Genomic DNA, 9,889 nt, shown 5'->3' with positions numbered 1-9,889 from the left:
GTAGTAAATCTGGTATAAAACTTGAACTAAACTATTTGTAAATATTATTGTTTTTCTTCCATGTACCATCCCTTCACAATGATGCAAATGCAATTTTAAGGCCATTTCTACATAAAAATGGGTTAAACCAGAAAAAAAAAGTTCGTTGGGCTTTTTTTAATTTATTTTATTCTGAAGAATTTGCTTAATCACTGTCATTGAAACAAGAAACATCATAGAAATTACAAAAGAAAATATAGGTACAAAGAACATACGGGAATTAACAGACTTCAATACACTTCAGTGTGTTCCCAAAATGCCAGAAAAGAGCTGCTATGACATGCAAAGTGAAATCGTATCTTCACTGAAGCAATACTGTAGTCTTGATAAACATTTCACCCTGGAACTGTATTCCCAATTAAAGAGGTGCATCATTAACTACAACAAGTAGTAAGAGCTCTGAGAGGGGTTGCCTCAGATGAACAGGAAAAGAATTAGCAGATGATTGTCACTTTGTTTTTCTTTTACACTACATATGGATGAGTGATTGCTACTATGACTTGAACCTCTTCCATCACCATGTGTGACATCTATGCATGATTTTGCAAAATTAGATCTTTCTCTCCTACACCAACAGCATTTTTCTTTCCTCGAAAATCACCCAAAGGTTGTCTCCCCAGGGCTCTGATTTGGTGGTCTTTTACCCACGTACCACCTTTTACTTCCCAGCATATCAACCTTGGTAGTGTGAGTTGACCTGAACTCCTCGAGCTCAGAAAGCCAAGCACTGTCAACCCTCCAGCCAACACGACCAACATACCAGCTGTGCAGACACAACAATGGAGTGACCAGAGGCTCTCTTCGTAATTGCTTTTCATTACCAAGAGTGTGCCCACACCCCTCCCAGCACTTCTCAGAGGCACAGGGCACGCCTGAGTGTGCAGAGCTCTGCCAAAAGGAAGCAGAGACAGAGCCACACGCATTGTGCCAGGCAAAGGGCCCTGTCTGGGAGCAGCCATGAGCCAGCAATGCTGCTCCCATATCCACGTCCACACAAAGTGGGAAGGAGCCATGCCCACTCATTGTCCCTCATAGAACCCCAGTTGGAAGGGATCTCTGGAGATCATCTTGTCCAATCCCCCTTTCCAGGCTGGGTCACCTGGAGCAGGTGACACAGGAAGGCGTCCAGGTGGGGTCTGAATGTCCCCAGAGAGGGAAACTTCCAGGACCATCCTGGGAAGCCTATTCCGGTGCTCTAACACTCTCAATGTAAAGTTCTTCCTCATGCTGCGGTGAAACTTCTTATGTTCTAGTTTATGGCCATTGCTCCTTGTCCTGTCGCTGGGCACCACCGAAAAGAGTCTTTCACCATCCTCTTCGCACCCGCCTTTGACATACTCATATGCATGAGATCCCCTCAGTCTTCTGTTCTCCAGAGGAAACAGCCCAGCTCCCTCAGTCTCTCCTAAGAGATGTCCCAGACCCCTGATCATCTCCCTAGATGTGCTGTTCAGAGATACTCAACCCTCCTCTCCGCCCCTGTCCCTACAGACGAGCTGCGGAGACGGCCCGGGGAGACACGGGGGGCACCTCTTGCTCAGGGCACCCCTTCTCTTCACCCGCTGCAGGCTCCTGTGCACCTGCCTCAGCCCATCCGGGGCCGGGCGGGCACCTCCCCAGCTGCCCCCCAGGGCCCTCGAGCCGAGGATGGGGAGCGGGGCAGCCCCGGCCCCTCACGAGGAACCCCCCCCGCCATGGCCGCGCGGCGGGGGCGGCGCGGGGTGATGACGCCATCTTGGGCAGCCCCGCGATGGCGGCCCGGGCTGAGCCCTCGGCCCGGGCTGAGCCCGCGGCCCCGGAGGCGCTGCTGGGGTCGGGGGGCACCCGCGGGGCGTTTGCGCCTCGTACGGGGCAGCTGCGGGTCCTGAGGGCTCCTCCAACCTCCCCGCCCGCCCCAGCGCCTCTCCTGTCCCGGCTTCACCCGCCTGCCCCAGGCCCTTCCCCGGGGCGGCGGGGCTTGCCTGGGCTGTGCCCTGCGGCGGCCCCGCGGTGACAGAGAGGCCAGAGCCGGCCAGGGAGCTGCACTGGGCCTTGGCGCGTGTTGGGTGTGTGTCACAGGGCTCGTGTTTTCTTGTTAGCCAGCAGATCCCCCCCTACACTCCGTACAGCCATGGAGGAGAGGGGTTGGCATCTGAAGGAGGTGGGTTATCAGAGCAGTTACCAAATGTACGGTGTTGAGCTGGGGTTTAAACAGAGAGACCCAAGGCACTGTGGGCGTGGAGTGTGAGGCCTTTTTAAAACACCTCTGTTGGAAAAAACATAAGGCAGGAGGTGGCAATAGTTTAACTTGGCATAGCTGCCAGTCTACCTGCAGCAATCTAGAAAAATACACCAGGAATAAAAGACTGCAAGGCAAATAGCCCTCTTGATTTTTTTGTCCCTGAACCTTGCTCAGCACTGAGTGTCCTCCAGGGGAGAAATGAAAGATCATCCCATATGCTGGCATGGCCTAGCCCTGGCCCAGCGTCACCCTGTGCCTCGTGTCTGCAGACAGGTTGGGTTACCGCCTGGAATAGCCCTTGACATCACGGCAGGGGCAGGATCCTGATGGAACAACTGCTCTGCAGTTGACTTTATTTCCACCATCCTATGTTCTATTCGAAGACAGACCCTCAGTGAAGAGTTTTGTTTTGATTTTTTTTTCTTCCGGGAAAAACTCAAGACTGTCCATAGATTTTGATTGCTGTGAAAATCTATGTGAATTAAAGGCAGCTATATGGAGGCAATCTCTGCCTTTCACACACACACACACCTGTGTATGGCTTTTGCAACATTAGCCTTTATGATAGTAAATCTTACACCACTGTCACAGCATTTATGTCCTGAGATCTTCTGGAAGCCTGGGGCTTGGCAGAAAACATTCCCAATATAGTGAGACATTTGCTGGAACTTATCACAGCAGATTGTGTTGTTCTCAAATCTGAATTTTCTTCGTCAGAACTGTCCACAGAAGTGCTCTGAATCATATTTGTTTCTACACACCTCTGGGAAGCTGGGCAAAACCCACTCCCTCAGCCAGGCATGTTGGACAAACTTGTTTCTTCCTGCTGGATTTTACAACCACAAACAAGGCTTGAAAACAAAACAAAACAAATCAAAAAACTCACCAGCAACACCAGCAGCCCTGCTCTGAACATGTGGGATGCTTCCCTGGATCCCTGTTCATTTCCTGGAGTGAAACTCAGACACACCAGTTCACTGCTGTCCTGAAGTGTGTGGAAGCTTTTTTTTCCCTCTCCCTCCTTTTCTTTTCCCTCCTTCCTTGTGTTGATTTGTGGGACCAGAATGACTTTGATTTCAGCAAGTTTGCTGTTTATTCACGTCACAAGTTTGACAGCTTTACACCAAATCAGATTGCTGGATTTCAGGAGAGCTCTGAGGCGTCACTGGGAGCTCCTTTAGATTAAACTCGCCTCCCCGGTCTCCCCCCTCTCCCCCTCCTTCAGAGCCTTTTAAACCTCTCTGGGGCTTTAACAGAAACGTGCTCCCAAGACCTGCATTTCATTCTGCCACTAATATGGTAAGTGCTCTTTGCATTTCTCTCGACCTCGAGGCAGAAAAACAGAAGCTGGTCTCTTTGCCTTGGGGGCTTGCAGTACATTTTGTGCCCACTTTAAGATGGGGAAAAAAGAGGGCTCTCCTCCACCTGCAAGAGCAGTCTCTGCTGCTGTGCCTTCCCATGGGTGAGCAGATTCCCTCTTTGAGGCTCCAAGCTCTGCCTTGCCTTGCAGATATTTAGAGCTGCTGCACATAGGGCTTATTTGGAGGAGTGGAAAAGGGTGAATCCAGAGCCAACCCCAGGCTCTGCGGTCTGGGACTCCTGTAGAACTGCAGGGGCAGAAGAGAGTGCGAGCAGCCTGGAGGTGACTCTGCAGGCTTTGTGCTGCTGCTTTAGAGCTGAATCAAACCTCCAAAGTGGCAGGAACGGTCTGGCCAAAGACAGCCTGGGACCTCCCTTCACCCTAAACCCACTCAGCACCGTAGTATTTTCCAAAGGATCGTAGGAAACTCAGCTACCTCCCTGGCACAGCTCTGCTCGGAGCCCCTGTGCCGCCGGGGGCTGCGGCGGGGCGGCTCTGTCCGCGCTCAGCGGAGGGAGCGGGGCCGTGCGGGGCCCCCGGGCGGGCAGAAAACAAAAGGGGGGAGCGGGCACCCGGGTCAGGACTGGGAGCGCCCACGGGAGCAGGCGGCGCCTGCCCCGGGACAGGCACCTGAGCACAGCCCGGCCAGGACAGGAGCGAGGGGAGCGCTCGCCGGGGCCAGGCTGACACCGCCTCCCTCGGGGGCTGGGGAGGGGGCACCGCCGTCCCCCGGCCAGCGCCCCATCGCCTCGGCCCCTTCTCTCCGCAGAGCACCGGCCGGCCGTGCCCGGAGCCGGACTTCGCCGGGGGCCCGGGCTGCGCCTGCCCCTGGTCCGCCCCCGCCGGTGTTTCCAAGGAGACCTGGGCCGCCGTCTGCGCCGCGGAGCCGCCGCACAGCCAGGGCCGGCGGGAGGCTCGGCTGAGCCCGGGTGAGTGCGCTCCCGGGAGCGGGGCTCCCGCCGCCGGGCAGGGCGAGGGAGCGGGAGCGGAGCGGGCTAACCCCGGCTCTGCTCCCCCAGGCCAGTTCTGCAGCCCGCAGCTCGGTGCCCAGGACGCGGCGTGGCAGGGAGACCAGCTCTCCTCCCAGCTCTACAGAAACAAGCAGGTAAAGGCTCCGCGCCGCCCCGGCAACGCGGGTTTCACCCCACGAGGTTCCTGAACTTTGTATCCTGTATCGCACCTTCTGGGTTGGTTTGTGACGTATCTCCCTCTCGCTTGCACAGTTGTGGGAAGTGACAGAAAACCGCTTTATTTGTTGTTCCTTGCTTGAAGTATTTGTCTCCCCTGTGTTGCCCTGTGAGGTTGGAACAGCTGTTGTGGGGTTCCCTATGCATCCCTCCTCTCTTGCATATTGCACCTTGGCACTAGAGAAGACCAGGAGCATGACCAGGAGGTCCCTTGGGCTCTGATGGTGCTGTTGTCCAAAAATATGTAGTGTATCCTCCTGATTCAACCAGGTTTAACTTCATGAGAAATGATTCCACTAGAATTACCTAATTCCATGGAGGATTAGCCATTTTGACCATCAAGGATTTCCTGGTTATTTTATTTTCTCTCATTTTTCCTTTTTTATAATTCCCAACAAGGAGCAGGAGAGACTGAACAATCCTAGATGAAGGAACTCCAGACTGATGACTCTGATCAAGAACTTGGAATGATGTTTTGACACAGTGAAGTCAATGAAAAGTCATTTATTAACTTAATCATCAACCCTAGTTCTAGATGCCAGTGTACTTCTTTCTTTGGCTCTACCTCAGTCATTTGAGGCTGGTGCTTCACAGCCTCTGCTCAGCAGATGCCTGGGGTCCTTAGCAGGAGATCCTTTGTCCTCCTAAAGAAGTCGCCCGATCTGTGATCAGAGGGCAAAAATCTGTCTGCAAACACATAGATTTCCCATGAAAAAGGGTTAGGCACCTGCCATTCCTGTTCAGCTCTAGGGAGCTGGAATTAGCTCTGTATATGTACCAGGACTAGCACAGTAGGGTCCAGAATTGAAGGGATAACTGCATCCTACTGTATCATAAAGAATGGCAACTGTATCTTCCCTCTGCACTCTACTCCCATAAATTGTTAGTCTGCAACTCCTCCTCCTTTCTTCTCACCAGCCAACTATAAAGGAGAATGAGGGATGCAAAGGGATGTTTACTGCCACTCAGAAGGAGATCCTGCACCTGCTGTCATGCCCATGACGGTTTCTGGCTGCTCACAGGACTACCTGTAATTCTCTTTTCTATTATTATTCTGTGGTTACAGGTTTTTTCAAAGTAATCTTCTCAAATACTCACTAAAGATTAAAGGAAGTTAAAAGTGAAAACTGAACATTCATGCCACTTAGATTTATAGAGACAAGAGGCTGGAGGGGGTGTGTTGAGCTCACAAAGCAAACACCCACATCATCAAATCCAAGCAGCCTGTACCATAGGGCAGTTGCTATTAAGTTACAGAGTCAACATCTATTCATCAGTATCTCTATTCCACAGCTTCAAGATACTTTGCTTCAGAAGGAAGAGGAACTTGCTAGGTTACATGAAGAAAATAATAACCTGCGACAGTACCTGAATTCTGCCCTGATTAAGTGTTTAGAAGAAAAAGCCAAGGTATTGTGTTCAAACGTGTTGTGTAGATGTGTGCAGAAGGAACAGGTTAAATAGGTACAGGCCATTAAAATATATAGAAAATCAAAGAGTGCAGACAACCAACAGTGTGAGATTTAACTTCACAGAGCTGCCAAATTGCTGGTCATGGATCTAAGGTGACAGTTTCCTCCAGGAATGATAGCCTGTAAGTTTTGACTGTGGAGACAGTATAGCCCATGGCATAATTTAATTTATTAGTTATAAGTAAGGGTTATAAGCAAGGTAAAATTATTCCATCTAATGCCTTTTTTCAGTAAAATGATCAAGTTTGAATACATATTTCTTTAATGTGCCTGTTTTGTCAATTATCCCTTTAATAAAGATTGTTTCCCTTTTTTTATGGTTTTTTTTTGTGATTTCTGGTTTATGTTTTGTTTTGTTTGATTTTCCAGTGATATGTTTTTATTAGTTTACATTAGAATAGTGAGCTATATTTTTTCCAATTTATTAATTAAAAAGTTATGTGGCATTTTTGTAAAGGTAAAATACAAAATGAAACATTTCACGTTGGATGAAACATTCTGTTAGACTAAGTATGGAGGAATTTTTTAAATATTTGGATTCTTTGTCTCTCATCTTAAAAAAAAATAAAGATATTTGTTCCTTGTCAGCTTAATGACATTTTTTATTATTCCAGTCAGTTATTCAGTAGTAACCATCTTCTAAACCAACACCTAAAATCTGAGGTCAGAAACATGTTTCTTTCAGGTATCTATAAAATCAGATTTTAATCTTCTCTCTCTACCTTTTTGTTTGTTTGTTTGTTTGTTTTAATAGAAACTGCTATCCTACCATGGACAGAAAACCTGTGCTATTCTCAAAAGTGCCAAGAGGAGATTAAAAGAGGACCATTGCTTTGTTCCTCAAGAAACTCCTCATGCTTCCAAAGCTAGAAGGAACCTCTTGGATGAATTCACTGCCTGTGAAGAGCAGGCCAGCCCTGCCGTGGACAGCTGGGTCTTGCAGACCTTAGGATTAAAAGATGTCAACACCATTGATGAAGCTTCAGCTAACTACAGTGCCCTGTCCTCAGACCTTGGAAAAGACACGTACTGCCTGAGCCCTGGTGAGGCAATAGGCTATGAGCACAGTGAAGGAGCAGCAGCAGCGTTTAGCTGCAGCCACGTGCCTCCAGCTGACAGCAGTGCCCACCCATGCAGTGAGGACTCTCCCTTCCTTCCTCAGTTTCCTTCAGCACCATGCATCTCCTCAGCAGTACCTAGTGTTTCCTCCCTCCCAGCGTATGGGTTGCCTTATTTGCCTGGTGATTTGTCACCCAACAAGACTGAAGTGGCCTTCACAACTTCTCTAAGTCCCCACCGCAATGTGAGAACACACACCTTCCACCAAGGACAAGCCTTTGTGCGCAGGGATGACGACGGAGGATGGAGATTCACCTGGGTGCCCAAGCAGGCTGAATAATGCACCTGGATCAAGGGTCAGCCATAGGGGGGGTAGGAGACACATTTCACCTTGTGCATGAGACAGGTTCAGGTCTAAAAAATGAACCCTTCTGGGCTTTGTTAAATGCTACTCTGTCACTTACCCGCTCCTTATTCCCTCCCAGATTTTCACAGGTGTGACTCCAGATTGCACTTGGACAATTATCTACCCCAGGCCAGATGTACAAATTGGATTCCCTTGTCTTGTGTCTGTGTTGAGATACCTGCTTTTACTTGCTTCCTGGTTTTTCTATCATCAACTATTCCTTGTTACTGGTAGTTTCCAGGCTGGAGTGCTTTCAGCTTTGATGATCACTCTCGCATGCACCAACCTGGAAAGAATTTTGGGTTACAGTTGGAAAATAGCACCTCTCTCATAGATATCCATGGATAACAAAGGAGGCATAGGTTGGAGACTGGGGATCAGCAGTTTCTAAGTGATTTGTGTCTGTCTTGACTGCACAGATTGCCTTGGATTTAAGTACCCATGGTTGCCTTATGTGCTACACAAGGCTGACCTATCTGCAGATCCATGGTGCTGTCACATTCTTTGATGATGCCTCAAAATAAACAGGGTTTGCTTCTGTTACCTGGAGGCTACTTAATTACAAGTGATTCAGCGAGTTCAGGGGATCTTTCTAAGGTGTGATTAAGAGACTAATATGTTTACTAATATGTTTTAAAGGTATTTTGTTGGTTAGATAAAGGGAGTTTACCTTTGGGGAGGCAGTATCAGTGGTTGGAGTGAGTCTTTGGGAACCACAGCCTTCTTGCCTTTCCATGTCTCTGCCAGGGAGTGGTGGGCTCAAGGTAAGACCATCACTACCTTGAGAATGCTTTAAAACTCTCTGAAGAGAAGGTGCTCTAGCACTGCACAGAACTTGACTTTTAGTAATGCTACTAATGATATGAAGTCAACAGATATGAAGGAAGCTCACCAGTACTGTTTTGTGTTACCTTTGTTTTCTGATTTACAGTAATTTGGTGCCTAAGTATTCAAGATAGATTGATTTGGTTATTCATGCTTTCAGAATGGTGTCAGTGACATTAAGGACTTAAGTAAAAAATAACCTTAACTGAGAATTTCCTTCCAGTGGCTTATTTTCATATAGAAAAATGGATATTCCTTTATTTTTATCTCCTAAATAGCCTGTTGTGCCTTAGAATATGTGACATACTCCATCAGGAGCAGTGATGATTTTCCAAAAGACTTTTAAATAAACAAACTCCTTATTTCTGGGTAGTTACTTTAAAGTAACTGTGGCAGATTTCCAGAATAGGCAATTAGAAAACACTGATTGTAGACATTATTGCACTGGGTTAAAAAACAACCAACCAAAAAATAAAACCAAACCAACCACAAACCCACACAACAACCACCACAAAAGAAAACCACAAAAAAAAACCAACAAAAAAACCTCAAACCCCAAAACAAAAAATGCACATGGAATAAATACAAAGTCTTTGTTCGGGAAGTTTGTTGTAGTCCATAAAATTATGGCCAGCTGATGAAGACTAGTCAGATAAGACCACTGTTTCTGTAGCACTTTTCTGCTTTTCAGTGAAAGCAGAAGAAAAATCCTGTCCTACAAACAACTCATTTCTTTCTCAAGGCGTTTCATTTCTATTAATCTCCTCTTGCTCCACTATATAAGATAACATTGAAGAAAATACTCCTGTCACTGGAGTTTTTATTGGGGTGTGTGTGGTAGTGTAGAAAATACATGACCTTAACATGAGTGTGTGATGAGACACCCTGGTATATGTGATGTGGAAGATGCTGGGAATAGACAGTGTGGCTAGAGGATTACACTGAATTGCAGCTGTAAAACGTAGGTAGAGAAACATCTGTCTGTGTTTTCTAACACTGTTGAATGGTATTACTTAACACATTTCAATGCTATGGAGTCAGCAGTAGTAATAAGTACATTTGTCCTGTCAACAAATACTGAATCATTTTTTTTCTCTGAAGAGAGAGAAAAACTTTCCATTTGTTTGACATTTCCTTTCCACACTTTTATATCACTGCATATGAGAACTTCTCCTGCAGACAGACCAAACAAAAGTGTCAGATCTTTGGTACAATCTTGAAGTAAGGTTTCAGTGGGAACAAACAGATGCTTCAGCCTTTGCCAGCCTTTTGTAAAGGGGTGATTGTCCCCTTGTCTCATAGCAAATAGGTTATGGATGT

At 47.5% G+C, this 9,889-nt stretch overlaps 1 protein-coding gene across 1 annotated transcript; it reads left to right on the top strand.

Moving 5' to 3' along the window:
- The first annotated feature begins 1,789 nt into the window (after positions 1 to 1,789).
- Positions 1,790 to 9,046, top strand: GMNC (geminin coiled-coil domain containing). Its single transcript, XM_051781302.1, has 6 exons — positions 1,790 to 1,883; positions 2,118 to 2,260; positions 4,261 to 4,549; positions 4,640 to 4,725; positions 6,101 to 6,217; positions 7,034 to 9,046. Exons 1-6 carry the CDS (start codon positions 1,790 to 1,792, stop codon positions 7,676 to 7,678), a joined length of 1,374 nt encoding a protein of 457 aa, XP_051637262.1. The 3' UTR covers positions 7,679 to 9,046.
- Positions 9,047 to 9,889: the final 843 nt, after the last annotated feature.

Source organism: Manacus candei, unplaced genomic scaffold (genome assembly GCF_025592945.1).
Source record: "Manacus candei isolate 608988 ecotype Guabito, Panama unplaced genomic scaffold, ASM2559294v1 h1tg000015l, whole genome shotgun sequence".
Lineage (NCBI taxonomy): Eukaryota > Metazoa > Chordata > Aves > Passeriformes > Pipridae > Manacus > Manacus candei.
This window is presented reverse-complemented; position numbering and strand designations above follow the sequence as displayed.